This window comes from Pan troglodytes, chromosome 19, assembly GCF_028858775.2.
Source record: "Pan troglodytes isolate AG18354 chromosome 19, NHGRI_mPanTro3-v2.0_pri, whole genome shotgun sequence".
NCBI classification, from domain to species: domain Eukaryota; kingdom Metazoa; phylum Chordata; class Mammalia; order Primates; family Hominidae; genus Pan; species Pan troglodytes.
The window spans coordinates 77,326,342-77,344,047 of NC_072417.2; the positions used below are offsets into that span (position 1 = coordinate 77,326,342).

At 40.1% G+C, this 17,706-nt stretch overlaps 1 protein-coding gene across 7 annotated transcripts in view; it reads right to left on the reverse strand.

Moving 5' to 3' along the window:
* The window catches only part of TEX2 (testis expressed 2), a 115,058-nt gene that overhangs the window by 46,587 nt on the left and 50,765 nt on the right, over nt 1-17,706 (reverse strand). For all 7 annotated transcript variants that reach the window (XM_054671485.2, XM_001160603.7, XM_009433053.4 and 4 more), the window contains exon 3: nt 968-1,168. In XM_054671485.2, coding sequence (XP_054527460.1) covers nt 968-1,168 — 201 coding nt within the window. The remainder of the gene's footprint in view (nt 1-967; nt 1,169-17,706) is intronic.

Genomic DNA, 17,706 nt, shown 5'->3' on the forward strand with positions numbered 1-17,706 from the left:
GGCTACACTATGCATTAATATTATGCATAGCACAAAGTACAAACCTTATAGACTTTTTGACTAAAATGATGAATATGAAATAACTTTTAACACTTGTTCATAACATGACTACAGAAACTGGAATTTTCAGAAGTGTCTTGTTATTCTTCAAAATCATTCCACAAAGTAGGTATTTAATAATTTTGCGAGAGTTCTAAATATCCGTAATTTTCAGGTGGCAGTAGCACAATAATAATGTTTAGCTGCTTATCATCAACTATGTTTGGCTATCAACTGAATTTAATGACCTTGGACCAAACTTAAGTTGGAAGAAAAAAAAAGATAGCTAAAATCTAGATGGGAAGCTAAAGTCAACCTTGAGTATCAAACTCAAGTTAAGAATAAACTTATATAAAAACTATTTTAAGTACTTCTCTCACATTGGAGAAATCTAAAGATCATTCAGATGAACTGTAAGAACAGAGAAACAATAGCTTTGTGGAATACATAATTTACATTTCTCACAAAAATAGAAGTATATAATACTTAATCAAAATGTAGTTATTTTGCATATCTATCATTTGCACATGTACAAAGACTTCAATAGTTAAGTACCGTAGAATCACCACACATAGCCACACAGCTTTTTGTTTGACTGAAAGAATTAGCTTTTAAAAGCAGAATTCTGAGTGCACAACACTTGTTCCTCAAGTTGTGGTCTGTGGACCAGCAGCCTGAGTATCATCTGGGAGCTCATAAAAATGCAGGCCCGAGGCCCTGCCCACAGCTACTGAATCAGAATCTGCATTTAACAAGATGCCCAGGTGATGTGCATAAACTTTAAAGTGTGAGAGGTACTGTCCTAAGGTATACTGATACTTCAACGACAACAAACCTTTTTAGGGTATAAAAAAATGCAGTTAAGCATCCAAGATGCCATATGCTTTTCATTCATCTAAGCTATCCTTCCAAAATTGCTCAGGCTCACCTTGCTGTCTGAGAGGTCATAGATTTTCTGGCTGATGTAGGTGACCTCTGGCTTGGGTTCATTGTAGCTGGCCCTCCTGGATATATTTTTATTGGGCTTTGAAAGTCTTAAGGTTCCACCCTCAAGTCGAACAAAAACTGAATGTGTCAAAGTCGCATGGTAGGTTTCTGGATCATAGTTGTAAATCTCATTCATCCATCCCTGATGAAGAAAAACTTCCATTAGTAATATCAGAATAATCGCAAATCTGATTTAGTGTGAAATGATGAACACTGTGGTATTTGGGACACTGAAACCAAACTTGATCATGACACAGATATCAGCTCACCAATGACTACAGGTTGCAAAGAGAAGTGCTTAGCTGGGAGGATAACTGGAACTGAGGAGGTTTTTGATAACCAAAAATCTGGATTTGGAGGAAAAATGGCAATGTTCATTATCCTAAATAAAAGGTTCTTTCTTTTTTTAAAGCTTATAAGCACATCAGGAAACTCAGAAGATTTGTTCATGTGACTGAGCAAGCCTCTCTGCCTGACCTCCTTTGGGGTGATTAATCCCACCCAGTCTGGCCTTCATAATTAGCTAAACACATGCTCTTCCCAGCCCAGTTGGAATCTTTGAAATTTCAGGTATTAATTCATGTTATCACAGGACTCAGAGAACTACCTCTCCACTTCTGTTGCACTACAATATGTACCTCATTGAAACCATGCAGTAAAGCAGATGATTGAGAATTAGGCATTAAATACATCGTAAATATAATCAATAATATATCAAAATTCAAAGATACATAGTAACTTAAATGGGTAAAATTGTGCTCCAGGTCCCCCTGCCAAATTGGACATAAATGATTTTTTGTTACATATCTTGATTTTTTAAAAGAGCAAACACTGAAATGTATGACAAAAAATACATACACAAAAGCCTAATACACTATACACTGTGTTAAAGCTAATCTCATAGCTGTCATCATCATTCATCACTGAACACTTCTCCTGCCTCAAATACTTTTTCAGGTTATGAGTAGCCCAGATCTCACAAAAGAAGTCCTCTGGGGAGTTTTAATTGATATCTTCCTACTCTCCCCAACTTTTTAAAAATACATGTCTTTGGAATGAGCAGAGAGATGCTAAAGCTCACTACATGGGAGTTGGGACTGTCATTCTTTTCAAGCAATAGCCATTTCCATGCTAAGTATTTGAGTCTCACACTAAAGTCTTGAATTGAAAGCCTATGAGAATGAGGACTCCTCAGAATTCTTTCATTCATCCTTTTATTAAAACACGCATTGAATCTATGTGCGAAGCAATGGGTTAGGAGTTGGGACAAAGATTTTTTAAAAGGACAGGATTCTTGATCCAAAGGTGCCTCCAAAAGAGTAGAGAATTAGGTCTTCATTCCCGTATCCTATGACCCCACTGTAGTAAACATAATAGAGACAAGTTGTCACAAACAGAGCACCTAAGTGTGAAGTGGAAGGAAAAATGGACAAACATATCTCTTTGTCATGGGGGAAAGAGTGTGAAACTTATGAGCCAATTATATGGATTTATATACCTCAGTAGATGTTTTGGCCTGAGCTGGGAGGTTCTCTCCCTCCTCCCAAAGAATCACCGGACAGGAGCAGCATCTATTCAACAATATTGAGTGAGCAAGCAGTGGCCATGGGAAGAGGCGTTTGTGAGGAAACAGCAACAATCACAGCAATGAAGAGAAAAAGATGACAATTACAGATCACAGTGGGGCCTGAAGTGGACTGTATTGTCAGAGCATCCGTTTGGGTGGGTGTATTTTTGCTAAATGTAGAACTAAGTACTTTCTTTGGCTCACAGTTTTTTTGTCTTTTTCTTTAGTCTGTTCTTATGGCAAATTACATTCATTGACTTTCAAATGTTGAACCAGTCTTGCATTCTCAGGATTAAGGATGTATGAGTCATGATGTGCTGAAATTGGGCTGTATCAGCTCACAAGAACGGATTCTACACATCTCTTCCTAACTCCATGTTCAGTGACTTCACGTTGGTAGCTTTCAACTGGCAACAGTGGGAGTTGCTACATCACGGAAATCAGGGAATAGTCAAATCAAGATTTTTTTTTTTTTTTTTTTTTTTTTTTTTTGGAGAGCCAGTTTACCAGCATAACACTTTGCTGATATTTTGTTCATTTGTCCCTCTAAGTTCATGCAGGAAAATAGTCTATAGTTTTCTTGCAGTGTTTTTTGGTATTAATGAGCCTCAGAAAATGCAGGTAAGTGCATTTGGGAAGTGTTCCCTCTTCTCTATTTTCTGGAAGTTTGTGTAGAATTAATAATATTTCTTCCTTAAAGGTTTGATAGCATTTGCCCATGAAGCTATCTGGGCCTAGACTTTTCCTTGCAGAAAGGTCCCAAACTATGAATTCAATTTCTTTACTTGCTATTGGACTATTTAGGTTATCTATTTCTTCTTGAGTAAGCTTTGGTTTGTATCTTTCAAAGAGTTTATCTATTTTATCTATGTTGTCCAATTTCTGGGCATAATGTTGTTTACAATATTTCCCTATAATCCTGTGAATATCTGTAGTGTCCATGGTGATGCCCCCTCTTTCAGTCCTGACACTGGTAATTTGTGCTTCTCTCAAATCTTTCTTTTCGTATGTATGTATGCACATATATATGTATATATGTATGTATCTATCATCTATGTATTTGAGACAGGGTCTTTCTCTGTCATCCTGGCTGTACTGCAGTGGCACAATCATAACTTACTGTAACCTGGAACTCCTGGGCTCAATTAATCCTCCCACCTCAGCCTCCCAAGTAGCAAGGGCTACAGATATGTGTCACTACACCAAGCTAATTTTTTTAAAAAGTTCTTTGTAGAAATGGAGTCTTGCTATGTTGCCCAAGCTGGTCTTGAACTCTTGGTCTCAAGCAGTTCTCCCACCTTGGCCTCCCAAAGTGCTGGGATTACATGCATGAACTACCACACCCATCCTCTAACAAGCTTTTAATACTATTAATTTCCCTCTAGGCACTGTATTACCTGCAATTTCTGATAGGTTGTATTTTCAGTTTCCTTCAGTTAAAAATATTTTCTATTTTCCCTTATGACTTTATCTTTAGGCCCACAGGCTGTTTAGAAGTATTTTGCTTAATTTCCAAATATTTGAGAAATTTTCAGATATCTTTCTTACTGGTTTTTAGTGTAATTTCATAATAGGAAACAGGCTTTGTATAATTTCAATTCTTTTAAGCTTGTTATATGGTCTATCTTGGTTCCAAGTGCAGTTGAAAAAAATGCATTCTGCTGTTGAGTAGGATTTTCTATAAATATATTTATTTGTCTTTTTAAGCACAACCATTTTCACCAAAGATCTCCTGACACAGAACACACAGCTTTCTTCTTATCCAATTTGGTTGCAGAAAATACTGTCTTACATATATAACAGGTTTACCAGGGCTAAAGTTCTAAAGGCAACTAGATTAATAAAGAACTTGAAGCAGATATAATCGTTTTTCTAAGATACTTCAGAGGTTGTTTATGCTTGCAGAGCTACTAAAACCAAGAAGAATCCATGAAGGGTTGGGGGAAGTTGGAGCTGATGAGAACTCTATTAGATCAAAACAGCCACTTGCTATCAGTGTCATTTATGAGCCATTTGGCCATACAGTCCCTGCATGCAATTGCTCTTCTTGAATCATTTCACTCTGAGCATACGTCTGCTGGCTAGAGTAGAGGCTACTTGAGAATATGGATTATGTGTGATACTGCTTTCGTCCATCCTAATACCTAAGCTGAGATGCTCAGCATTTATTTAATGGCTGTTTTTGAATTATGATAATCACAATTTGATATAAGATAGACATTACTGCAACAAATCACCATATAAAATATTTTTCGTTATTTCCAGGTACATAGAATTACAGATACATGTACAAAAGCCAGTAGAATTAACATGATACTGGCACCAAATGAGAAAAAAAGGATTAACATGATACTGGAATTTCAGACAAAAATCCCTGCATTATGTTTATCAACCACTCACCACCAGACTAGAAGGGCTAAAGGAGAAAAAAAAGACAAGTATTATATTACATGAAACTGTTCTCCAAGAAAAGGACAGTCTCTGAGAAACAGAGTAAAGTAAGCTGTGGGGATTTTTCCCATTTGAAACTGCTGGGATTGTACAGGTTAATTATCTGATTTATGAATAAGAGAAACTTAGGGATAAAAGTTGTTTCTCTCCAATTGCTTTCATTTCGTCTTTCCTAAATCAGAAAATGCAGACTTGCCCAGGGAGGTGCTGTACAATGGAAATATTAATATAATGTGAGCCATAAATGTGATCATGAAAATATGTAATTTTATTTTTATTTTATTTTTTTGAGATGGAGTCTCGCTCTGTTGCCCAGGCTGGAGTGCAGTGGCGTTACCTTGGCTCACTGCAACCTGCACCTCCTGGGTTCAAGCGATTCTCCTGCCTCAGTCTCCTGAATAGCTGGGATTACAGGTGTGTGCCACCACGCCCGGCTAATTTTCGTATTTTTAGTAGAGATGGAGTTTCACCATGTTGGCCAGGCTGGTCTCAAACTCCTGACCTCAAGTGATCCACCCACCTTGGCCTCCCAAAGTGCTGGGATTACAGGCGTGAGCCACTGCGCCTTGCTGAAAATGTGTAATTTTAAATGGTCTAAGAGCCACATTAAGAAAGAAAAAGCAGGTAAAATTAATTTAAACAATGTATTTTATTTAAATTCATATCAAAATTATGATTTCAACATGTAATCAATATTAAAAATTATTACTGGTATTTTACATTCTGTTTCATACCAAGTCTTCAGAATCCAGTGCGTACTTTACGCTTAGAACACATCTTGATTCCAACTAGCTACACTTCAAGGGCTCAACAGCCACATAGGGCTCAGGACTAGTATATTAGTATATAAGAGACAGTTCAGGGCCAGTTATTGGGTTCAAGCTTTTTAGCCCTAGACCCTTGGCTCAACTATGAATAGAATGGGCAAAGCCTTCCTTTCTCTTCTTGTGCATGCTTTCAACACACTCAGTCTTAGTGATAAGAGACAGTCATTCAGTACATGGAAGTTTTCTGCCATTTTATTAGATGCTTTGCATAATTAAATGAGAGAAGATAATCTAAGTAATCACCTAATGAAATCATCTATTGTAGAAATTCAAAATCCCTTTTAAAAGTTAACCTGCAATATTAAAAACTCAGAAATATTAATAAGAGTATTCTATGTAGGAGGCTTTTGAAAAACTCATAGTTCTATAGGAAAATTAAGATAATTAATAGACAAACATATCATTTTTTTAGCTTATTCTTTTGATTTTTAGATTTAGAAAACAAAACAAGACATACAGGCATGTGTGTTGAGATACATACACCAGCTCATCTGTTCACAGGTCAGTTTCAGGTGCTGAGCTGTTACTCTGCCCCAGTCTAACCAACTGCTACTCAATTATTATTCCTAGGAAAATTCCTGTCCCTGGATAACAAGAGCAACCATTTCCACAGTGCTTCAGGGATTCGGTTTTTAGCCACAAAGCCAGGCATTCAACCCAGCAACCTGAGCTACCACCTTAGCTGAAGAACAGCCACTGTGGAGTTCTTGCTGGCTGCAGCCTGTGTGCTCGCTCACACATGGGCACAGTTCTGAGATGAGTATGCAATTACCTTCTTTGCTGACAGCTCTGACAGATAAAGATCATCCTCTACCACTTGCCAAATTCAGGAATCCCAGAACAACCTGATTCAGAAGAATGTGAAAGAGAGAAGGGAGTTTCAAGTCCTACCTACACAGTTCAAAAGCACAAAACCTTACCTGCTGCACTGCAGGAGGCAGAAGTGAGAGGCAGGAAGTAGGTAGGCATAGAAAGAGAATCTAGGAGATGCTTTCCTTCTCCTGCGAAAGCCTGGAGGGGACCCAAATTCCTTTATTCTGCTTGGGCTTGGCTTGGCCCTTCTTCTCCCTACCCCCATCTTTTCAGAATCACCAGCTGCTGTGGTTTCTCCTTCCCTTTTATCTTCAAATTTCCTCCTTCCTGAACTACCATGTTCCTATCTTTGTGTTAAAGATTCATCAGATGCTAAAGTCCACAGCTGCTAAAAAACAAATAAACACAGCACACAAATCAGGATTTGAATTACACATTTATTGTGAACAATCATTTGTTAGCCTAAATGAGACCCTACACTGATCGTATCCAATTACACAAAAGACTGCTGGTCAAAACACATGCGCTGAAACCAACTCACCTACCTTAGCAGAAGTACTGGGAATCTGACAGACCTGGGTTCCAATCATGCCTGCACCACTTACCTCCTGCCAAGGTAGGTGATGCTTATCCCTCAGACACTTGCTTTGCTCACCTGTAAAAGGTTCCAGGTGGCTTACTGCCCAGTTTCATGCCTCCCTGGCCCCTACACCTCACCCTCTGCTCAAGCCATAATGATTTTTCTCCTACTGACAGTTTATTAAGGTACAATTTGTTTAGAGTTTATAAAGAAATCATAAGCATATGGTTTTTTAAACACTAATATTACTATTCATAATAATAGCTGACATTTAGGCTCACCTTATGGCCCAGGTACCCCAGGTGCATTATCTCCTGTATTTCTGTCAATTCCCTACGATTTTACAGGTAAGAAAAGTGGTGAGAGAGGGGATGTGATTTGCCTTCCAATGTCTACAGAGTGGCAAATCTGGGACTCAAACCAAGTGTTCCTGACTCCAAGGTGTGGGATGCTATCTCAGCTCCATGGCACGGCCCCACCTGCAGTCTGGCTTGTGCCTAGTCACCCCTCAGGTCATGGCAAAGACGGCACTTCTCCTAGGAAGCCTCCCTCCTCACCTAGGCTCAGTTCTCTGGTACTCTCCCATCACTGTATCTGTTAACTACCTGGTTTACTAAACTGAGTTATAAACTCCACAAGAGCAGGGATCATCATGTCTGCCAACCACAACTGTAACAAATGTTTGTTGACTGAATACATGAGGGAAGCCTAATTCAGAGGTGGCTGTAAGGATTAAATGAAATCTATGGGAAGCAGGAGTAAGCAGGAAGGCTAGCGAGCCCCTCACAGCTTATAAGTACAGTGCTAGCTGTGTGAGACCAACAAGCAAAGGAAGAAGCTGACGCCCTAATAAGTGCAAGGAGCTGTAGAGGTTACTTAGAAGACTTGGTCACTCTTCTAAAAAAGAAAAACCAAGGTAAAAATGCACAAAATAGCACAGAACAAGAAAATAACCCCAGAAACCAAAGATTTTCAGGACAGAAATCGGATGGGCTAAGTCTTATCTAGAGCAGAGAGGGGTATTGTGACTGGAGCCCATGTTTCCTGCCCCCTATCTAAGGCTCTTTCCAGAACACTACAGGCTTTGACAGGAAATCTTGAGAGGATCACAGGAGTTGCTACTTGACCCCACTGTCAGGAACCAGGTTGCAGACTGGCCTTAGGGAGGCTCAGGACAAGAGGCTGAGGCACAACTTTCCTCCAAGCCTCCCTAATTCTGCCCCCTCACACTCCTACTGACCTGAAACCAGGTTGCTCTTGCAGAAAGCAATTTCCCAGTGCAAACCTAATCACCTTTTGATACCATCAATCAGCCATTTCCCCCCACCCAGGATCTGACCAAGTCCCTGGATTAAGCTGCAAATGAAATTTCCAGATTTCAGCAATTGTCGAATCTTGAGAGAAGCAGCAACTCCAAGGTCTTCATTCTGTTCTCCATATAGTGCCCAACTATCCACTGCTCAGCTGTTCTAAAATTCTTAAGCCTGAATTTCTTACCAGGTAAAGTATTCATCCAACCTTGTTATGAGACATGGGAATGGGTATAGAGAGATATGGCATATAGATAGCAACATTCCATTTCAACAGCTCAACCGAAAACTCTGAGATGCTCTCAACCCACACTAAAGTGACTCAGACAAGCTTTGTTTCTTTCTGAAGCTGGAGCTGTTAAAATGGACACAGTGCACCCCGCTGGGGACAATGACCCAGTCAGCCAGGCTGCAGCTGTCTGGCCCACAGACTGGTCCTGTGATGGCATTTGTAAAAGGTCAGGGGTTTCTCTCAATTCTCTGCTGGATTTAGAAGCCACGTATGGCTGAAAGTACAAAACCACAATCTATAAAGGGGCCATTTAATATTTTAAAAGATTAAAAGCTACAATTAACCTTTTGCAAAATAATAAAGTCTGGAAGAACTACTACCGTGCTTTCAGTTACAGTGCCAATCAGAAGTTCAAGGCCAATGCTCTATTGCTCAGCTTGATACTGAGCTGACCAGAGAAAAGTGCCAGCCCTATAGCCCGAGGAAGTGATGAAAATTCAGGCACTGTGTGCCTGGCTGACAGCAGTAACAATGCAGCATGTTTTCACCCTGCTGACATGTGGCTGTGCTGGCATTTCAGTCCACCTGTCATTCAGATCCCTGTATCATTGCTTCATCAAGTGTATCAGGGAAGGAGCAAATCCTACACAAGAATAGAGCCAGGGCCTGAGGCCCCTCCTGTTGAAAATCATCTCTGAAGCACATAAAAAGGTAATTACTCTCTGTCTCCAAAACTAAAACATAAGCAGGATTTTGTCTTTACCAGGCCTAAACCTTTTTTGATGTATTAATGGTTTAGGACCAGCATCATCAGTATCAGAAACACAGCACCATAGATCATGGAGTTTGAGAATATGGCAGGGGTGGGACCGTCTAATAAACTTTATAGGTCCTGAGATACAAATTTGATTTTACCCATGAAAGGCAAGCAGACCCACAGACATCCAGAATTCATACTATAAATGATAGCCTTAGGCAGGGAGTCAACATTCAAAATAAATGCTGCTCAAAGACACTATAAAGAACATTAAAAAAAGAAAAGAAAGAAAGCCCATTAGGGGAGGGAAGCGCCATTAATACCGTCCACATCCTCCAACTGCCTGCTTCAAGGTCACCTTCCCAGCAGTGACACTAGAAGCACTGGAGTCAGGGCTAAAGCCACAGCTTTATCCTGCTCTCCTATCCTCCAGTGCAGAATCTCCCAAACTCAGGTGGCCATAGAACATTTTTGAAATTATAATGCACTGACAGTAATAGAATAGGAGATAACGTGGATTCAAATTAGAAAGGTAAAATGATCTCAGATGAACCACTGAAATGACCAAGGTCTGAGTTACATTAATACATGATAAACATTAAATCATATTAACAAGGGTTAAAATTGTAAGCTAAATAGATCAGCAAGCAAATAAATTAGCAGCCTCTGTCACTTTTCAGATCACGCATTCTATCAAACAACTTTTTGGGTATGTACAAATATATACCTTTACTTATAAGTTATACACATGTTCCAACATATACAGCTTTTATATAAAGTACAGAATAGAAATAAAGAGCAAAAGATGAAATAATTATCCTTTTGATAATTTTTAGTTTTTCCAGTATGACAGCTTTGTACTATCTTCAGCTGACACCTTAAGGCACAATACATACACTCAAGGTGAGGATCACTGTTGATGATCCTGAGTGTAAATCTGTATTTCAGAGTCTTACTGATAATTTCCAAGGTTTTTGGCCAAAAGTCAATATATGGTCATCTGTATGTTAAATATCAGCAAGGCTTATTTACTTTCTCAACTAGAAAGAGCAAAGACTGATACAGACGGAAACTTTACTATTTTCTTCTTGATTAGTGTCTTCTGCAACCCATTTGAACACCACTGAAAGAAGCAATGGAATGAAAACAGTGAGTCAACAACTATGGCCTGGGCACCCACAAAAAAACACGCTCATGCCCTAGAACCATCTTGCTGGCAAACTCATCTTTGGAGTACAGCAAACCTCTTCTTAACGGCTAATTATTGAACAATAATTACAATAAGAATCTTCGATGTTTTTGGTACTTTTCTTACAGAGTTCAGAAGGCATTTTCAGGATGCTAAAAACTGTACTTATATATAGGTAACCAGAATTACAATTCAGCCATGCCATAAGTTAATGAATTGAGTGAAAAACTGGCAAAATGTTGACAATTGTTGAAAGTGGGTGTCAGGCACATGGGGGGTTCATTTTACTATTGCCTCTACTTTTGTCTGTATTTAATATTTTCATCAATAAATAGTTTAAAAATGAAAGTTCAAAAAAGTCATTTTGGGACTACCTGACATCCTTAACCATATTGTTCCTATGGAATTCAGGAAGCACGTTCCACACAGCTGCCTCTCCAACTTCAACACAAGGGGTACCTTCTGGTAAGTGAGGGCTGCCTGCATCAAAACATCTCACTGATTAGCCGTGCGTGGTGATGCGCACATGTAATCCCAGCAACTCTGGAGGCTGAGGCAGGAGAATTGCCTGAACCCGGGAGGCAGAGGTTGCAGTGAGCCAAGATTGTGCCACTGCACTCTAGCCTGAGTGACAGAGCGAGGCAAAACAAACAAACATACAAACAAACAAACATCTCACCTGAAAACTATTCTACAAGGGGCACTGGGAAATAGCCATGTTTATAAAAACCATACATAAAAACTCAGGTAACCCATTATAGGGGCAGGATATTTTCAGTAAAGTATAATATAGAAAGAAATGCACTCACATTTCTTGTCCTTACTCTAAGTTATAAGAGACCAACAAAAAGCAATCCAAGTCTCTTTGGGCTGCATGTAATGGCCATTTTCTCCTAAAGACTTGCTTACTCTAATTTCTTGAAAGAATTTCAAGAAATTGAGATTAAATTTACAAATTGGAATTTCTTCTCAAAATTATCATGTCCTCCCCCCAAAATTATTCTTTTATATATCAAAACCAAAGCCTATATTCAGGGAACCTATTTTTAAAACCTATCCCTCTTATTAAATATCTACATGTGACACAATCTAAAGAAAAAAAAGTTCTCCAAAATCCATTTCTATTAGTTTCTGCAATGGCCTAAATATAATTTTAGTCAAACTTGCAGGCCATATCTTTAAAAAAGAGATGGATTATCACTCTGGAAACCAATATGCTACTGCTGTGTTCTGCTGGTGGTTTATAAATCTGAGATAAAGAATTTGCTCGTGAATATAATTCAAAATTGCATCTGAGTCATATACTCAAACATAAATCCAAGACCCTTATGAAATCTTCAGGAAGCTTTTCATTATAAACATGTAGAAAGTTAGTGTGCAACAGGAATGGCTCTGAATTAAAAATAATCCTGGGCAAGGGACCATCTGATTTGGCTAAGCAAACATGCCAAGTGCAGTTTGCTGACTCGAAATGCCCCATTTTCCCCGTGCTCAAACCCACCCTTTCCCAAGGTCCCCAGCTTAGGGCATCTAGACAGTCACCCAACATAAGAACTCCTGAAGGCTACCACACAGGGGGTGTCACTACAGGGATGCCCTTGGTCTGTGGCACACACGAGGCTCTTTGCCTTGAGCTAACCTGCCCAGCCCACCATGCTCTAAGTCCTATGAGCTTCTTCTCACATTTTGGTATTGGCCTTTGCTTTCATGCATTCACATGCCACTTCCTGTTGAATGCCTGTAGCAACCTTTCTCCTATTTGCTGCTTCTCATCAGCTATGAACTCCAACATACTAAGAACAAGCAAGCTTTGGAGGTCCTAAGAATTCTTCTGTGGACTTTGTGACAGCTCTTTGGCCACATAGAGGTCTTACTTTTTTTTTTTTTTTTTTTTGAGACGGAGTTTCGTTCTTGTTGCCCAGGCAATAAGAGTACAGTGGTGCGATCTCAGCTCACTGCAACCTCCACCTCCCAGGTTCAAGCAATTCGCCTGCCTCAGCCTCCCAAGTAGCTAGGATTACACGCATGCCCCACCACACCCGGCTAATTTTGTATTTTTAGCAGAGAAGGGGGTTCCACCATGTTGGCCAGGCTGGTCTTGAACTCCTGACCTCACATGATCCACCCACCTCAGCCTCCTAAAGTGCTGGGATTACAGGCGTGAGCCATCACACCCGGCCTCTTTTTTACTTATATTCTAGACAGTACAGCTGCTGATCAAATGGGTTCAGAGGGGGAGACGGCGGAGTACCATAGGGCCTAGACAACCACACAACAGTCTTTGAGATTAGCTACTACTTGGCTGCAAATTGGTCTTTTTGGTTTGTCATCCCATAAATGCATCACTGCTGCAGCATCATATATAAATACATATGTCTGCAGTGAGGACCCTGATAAAGTACACAAAAACTTTCCTTTTCTCCATTCTTTCCTCAGCATGTGAAGTTACACAGAAGAAAAACTGCAATGCTCCTTGAACTGTTCATGGAACCAGTAAAGGAGCAAGACTCTTAGTCCAGTCTGGCTGCAAGCAGTTCCTGGACCCATCAGTGAGAACTTATACGGCTCAGAGGTTCAAAACCACATGGTCTCCTAAAACAGTTCCTGAGCACCCAGCTCACTGCCTGACTGGTTTACAGCTCATATATGGAGTCCTCTTAGGGCATAAAGTATGCGGGATCTCGGTCCTGGGCTGGGCCTGTCTTGGAGATCTTGGTCGCAGGCAGGTATTATAGTCTTCCATATTGGTGAGCTTTTTAAAAAGGCTTCCGTACCTTCCCTCAAGAATTGCACCATCTTCTGTAAATACCAACTAAATTGGATCAGATGTACACAAAATAATTCAAACCAGCTCACTTATCCCCTGAAATCAAACATTTTCAAGAAGTGGCTCTTTTGGCTTGCCCTAGAAACAAGTTCACAGGCCTGTTTTATAAAGAAACCAAGGCCTATCTCCTACATCACTTTAAAGCCATCAACCTGGAGGCAGAGTGGAAATCTGGAACTCATCACTGCCCATTTCTCCAATCCTCCACTTAGTATTTGCCTTTTTTTTTTCTTTTTTTTTTTTTGAGATGGAGTCTCGCTCTGTCACTCAGGCTGGAGGGCAGTGGCGCGATCGCAGCTCACTGCAAGCTCTGCCTCCCGGGTTCACGCCATTCTCCTGCCTCAGCCTCATGACTAGCTGGGACTACAGGCACCCGCCACCACGCCCAGCTAATTTTTTTGTATTTTTAGTAGAGACAGGATTTCACTGTTAGCCAGGATGGTCTCGATCTCCTGACCTCGTGATCCACCCGCCTCAGCCTCCCAAAGTGCTGGGATTACAGGCGTGAGCCACCGCACCCGGCCAGTATTTGCCTTTCTACTACTCCCTTTGCATTCAGGAGGGCAGCACTGCGTGAGCACTGGTCACAGGAGAGCAGACTTGTCACCAGTCGATTTCTAAGCAACAAATGTCAAGCTTCAAATCCTGTTAAAGATGGACTGTCTTGGCTTGTCCACTTTCAGAAAAAAAGCTTAGGAAAAGCTTTACTGTTTTGTTTTTGTTTTTGTTTTTTTTGTTTTTTTGAGACAGGGTCACACTCTATTGCCCAGGCTGGAGTGCGGTGGCATGATCACGGCTCAGTGCAGCCTTGACCCCCTGAGCTCAAGCGATCTTCCTGCCTCAGCCTCTCGAGTGGCTGGGACTGCAAGCTACGCCACCACACCTGGCTTTTTAAACAAAACTTTTATAGAGATGGTGGTCCCACTATGTTGCCCAGGCTGGTCTTGAACTCCTGACCTCAAGCAATCCTCTGCCTTGGCCTTACAAAGTGCTGGGATTACAGGGGTGAGCCACCACGCCAAACCAAAAGCTTTACTTTTTAGTAATTATTTTCATTTTCTTAAAAGATCACTCCTATTAAACCCTATTTTTTTTTAAAGCAAGCATCAAGGATTTATTTTATTTTTTTAGAGACAGAGTCTCATTCTGTCACCCAGGCTGGAGTGCAGTGGTGTTATCATGGCTCACTGCAGCTTCAAACTCCTGGACTCAAGTGATCCTCCCACCTCACCCTCCTGAGTAGCTGGGACCACATGCATGCACCACCATACCTGGCTAATTATTTTAAATTTTTTGTAGAGATGGGATCTTGCTGTGTTGCCCAGGCTGGTCTCAAACTCCTGGCTTCAGGTGATCCTTCTGCCTCAGCCTCCCAAAGCTCTGGGATTACAGGTGTGGGCTACCATGCCCAGCTAGGGATTTCTTTTAAAAAGCAACATCACCAGGAGATGACAGGGTCAATACCAACTCACTGCTCAAATCTTCTGATAAAATCTCACTCCTTCATTCATCTACCCATCCATTCAGCCAACAATTACCTATCACATACCTAATACGTGGCAGGTGCTGAGGATACAAGATGAACAAGATGGACAGGGCCTATGCATTCATGAAGCTTATGGAATATTAGGGAAGACAGATAACAATAAACTTGGGTCCTAAAGTTAATGTCAACGCTGCTAAATGTTTTAAAGTACCATAGTTTAAAAACGGTTCCCAAGAGTATAATCTCCCATTCAGTAAAATTAACTAAGTCCAAAGAACATCTGCATTTGAAATTAGCTTGTAACAGACAGCATATCCTTCTAATTCATAGTAGTATCCCTTTTCTAAATAGAGAATGCATTCAGCCCAGTTTCTAAAAACAACACCGCATACCCAACAAAAGACTTCAGGCTAAAATATACTTTTCCTCTTTAGTAATGAAACCATTCTAAACAAGTTAAGGCTAAGAATGAAAAAAGAATTACCAAAGTGATCAGAGTTGTCCAAACAGCAATAAGGAAGAATAAATGCTTAGTCTATGACAGTTTGCTTGGATTAGGGGTGTCAGTCTATGAAAGCATTAAAGTACTTGTTCTCTACAAGGAAAATTCAAATACGTTTATCCTAGCCACTGTGGGCAAAACACCTTCCTTAAAAGAAAACACTGTCCTACAAGGCTCCACCACACACTAGCTGTGTGACCTTGGGCAGTAACTTAACTTCTGTGGGCCTCCATCTGCATGAGCACATATATGCTAACTGAACAGGGTTGTGACGAGGATTGAATGAGATAATACACCCAACACTTAGCCCACTGCAGTGCTCAGCATCACAGTGTTGCCTTTATTCTTCCAGTGATCAGATCAAAGCAACCAGGCTGTGCCATAACATTAAAATCCCATTCCATCGGCACCCTGTGTAGTTAGTAAACTCTTAACATATCACAGTGATTGGATTGACACTAAGTAATTTACATGTGAGAAGAGGGTAGGAAAAAAACACTAAAGATTGACTGGATTAAAATTAAAATCTTCCTAAGACAAGTCAGTGCTCAAACCAGTTTAAACTGAATGCCACAGTCAGTCATTAGGTACTAGAGTTAATATAAGCGCAATTTTTCCTTGCTAAAGTTAGCACAAACTTACTTGGAGAGCACGTACTTCAGGTAGTCACTGCACCACCCTATCAAAAAAAGCTCAGCAACCACGCGTGAGTCATTTTTGCTCCACTTCATTTATTAACGCTAAGCTTAAGGGTGTCACATCCACAAGACTCAACATCAGCTTCTCTTAAAGAAGAAAGTGTCATAACATATTGCCATGTGAAAGAAAGAAAAAAGGTCAGACTGCAAAATATATGATCCTATTAAATCAAAACAAAAAGAGTGGGTGAGTATGCATGTATGTGATGCATATCTTCATATATGCAGAAATTTTAAAAACCCAAAAAACTAGGATATATACCAAATCATTAACTGTAATTCCCTTCCACTAGTGTGATCAAAAATTTTTTTTTCTTTGGGTTTCCTGTGTTTTTAAAACATTAACCATGTATTTCCTTTGAACAAGGAAAAAAGTCAATGAAATTTAAAAACAAATATTATTTTGGATCCTAAAAGAGTTCTCCCCAACCCCCAGCTTTTTTTTTTTTTTTTTTTTTGCAATAGAGACATCATGCTGCCATTTTTAGAGCATTCTCATTTAAATAGATGGGAGAATAATACCTTTAATTTAACTAAGAAGCCAAACAAGCTTTGAACTTGAAAAGCTAAAGATTAAAACCAATAATTAAGGTTCAAAATTGCTCCAGGGAAACGAAGTTCTCCTTTTCATACATCTCCTGTAACACAAGGAATTCTCCAGGCAGGTCTAGGCATGAACCTTCTGCAGAGAGGTGTCATGGGAAAAGCAGGAAGAGGACACACAAAGGCTCCAAAGCCTACCTCTGTTACTTATTTTATTATTATTATTTTTGAGACAGAGTCTCACTCTGTCACCCAGGCTGGAGTGCAGTGGCGCAATCTCAGCTCACTGCAGCCTCAGCCCCCAGGCCCAAGCAATTCTCCTGCTTCAGCCTCCCAAGTAGCTGAGATTACAGGTGCACGCCACCAAGCCCAGCTAATTTTTGTATTTTTAGTGGAGACAGGGTTTCACCATGTTGGCCAGGCTGGTCTTGAACTCCTGACCTCAAGTGATCTGCCTCCCTCAGCCTCCAAAAGTGCTGGAATTACAGGCATGAGCCACCATGCCCAGCCTCTATTACTTATTAAGTAGCAAGACACCTTGGACAATGACCACCTCTCTCAGAGCCTGAATCTCCTCATGTGTAAACCTGGAAGCATCAAACTCCTGGATGGTTATGAAGCTGAATTAGATAACTTTTATAAAGCAGTGGTCTCTAAACTTTTCTGGCTTTCCACCTTATCTCTAAAAACATATACAATCAGCCCTCTATATCCATGGATTCAATCAACCTTGGATTGAAAATATGAAATTAAAAAAAATAATAACAATCCAACAGTAAAAAAGATACAAATTTAAAAATACAGCATAATAACCATTCACATTATGTTAGGTATTATAAGTAATCTAGAGATGATTTAAAAGTATACAGGAGAATGAGCATAGGTTATATATTAATAC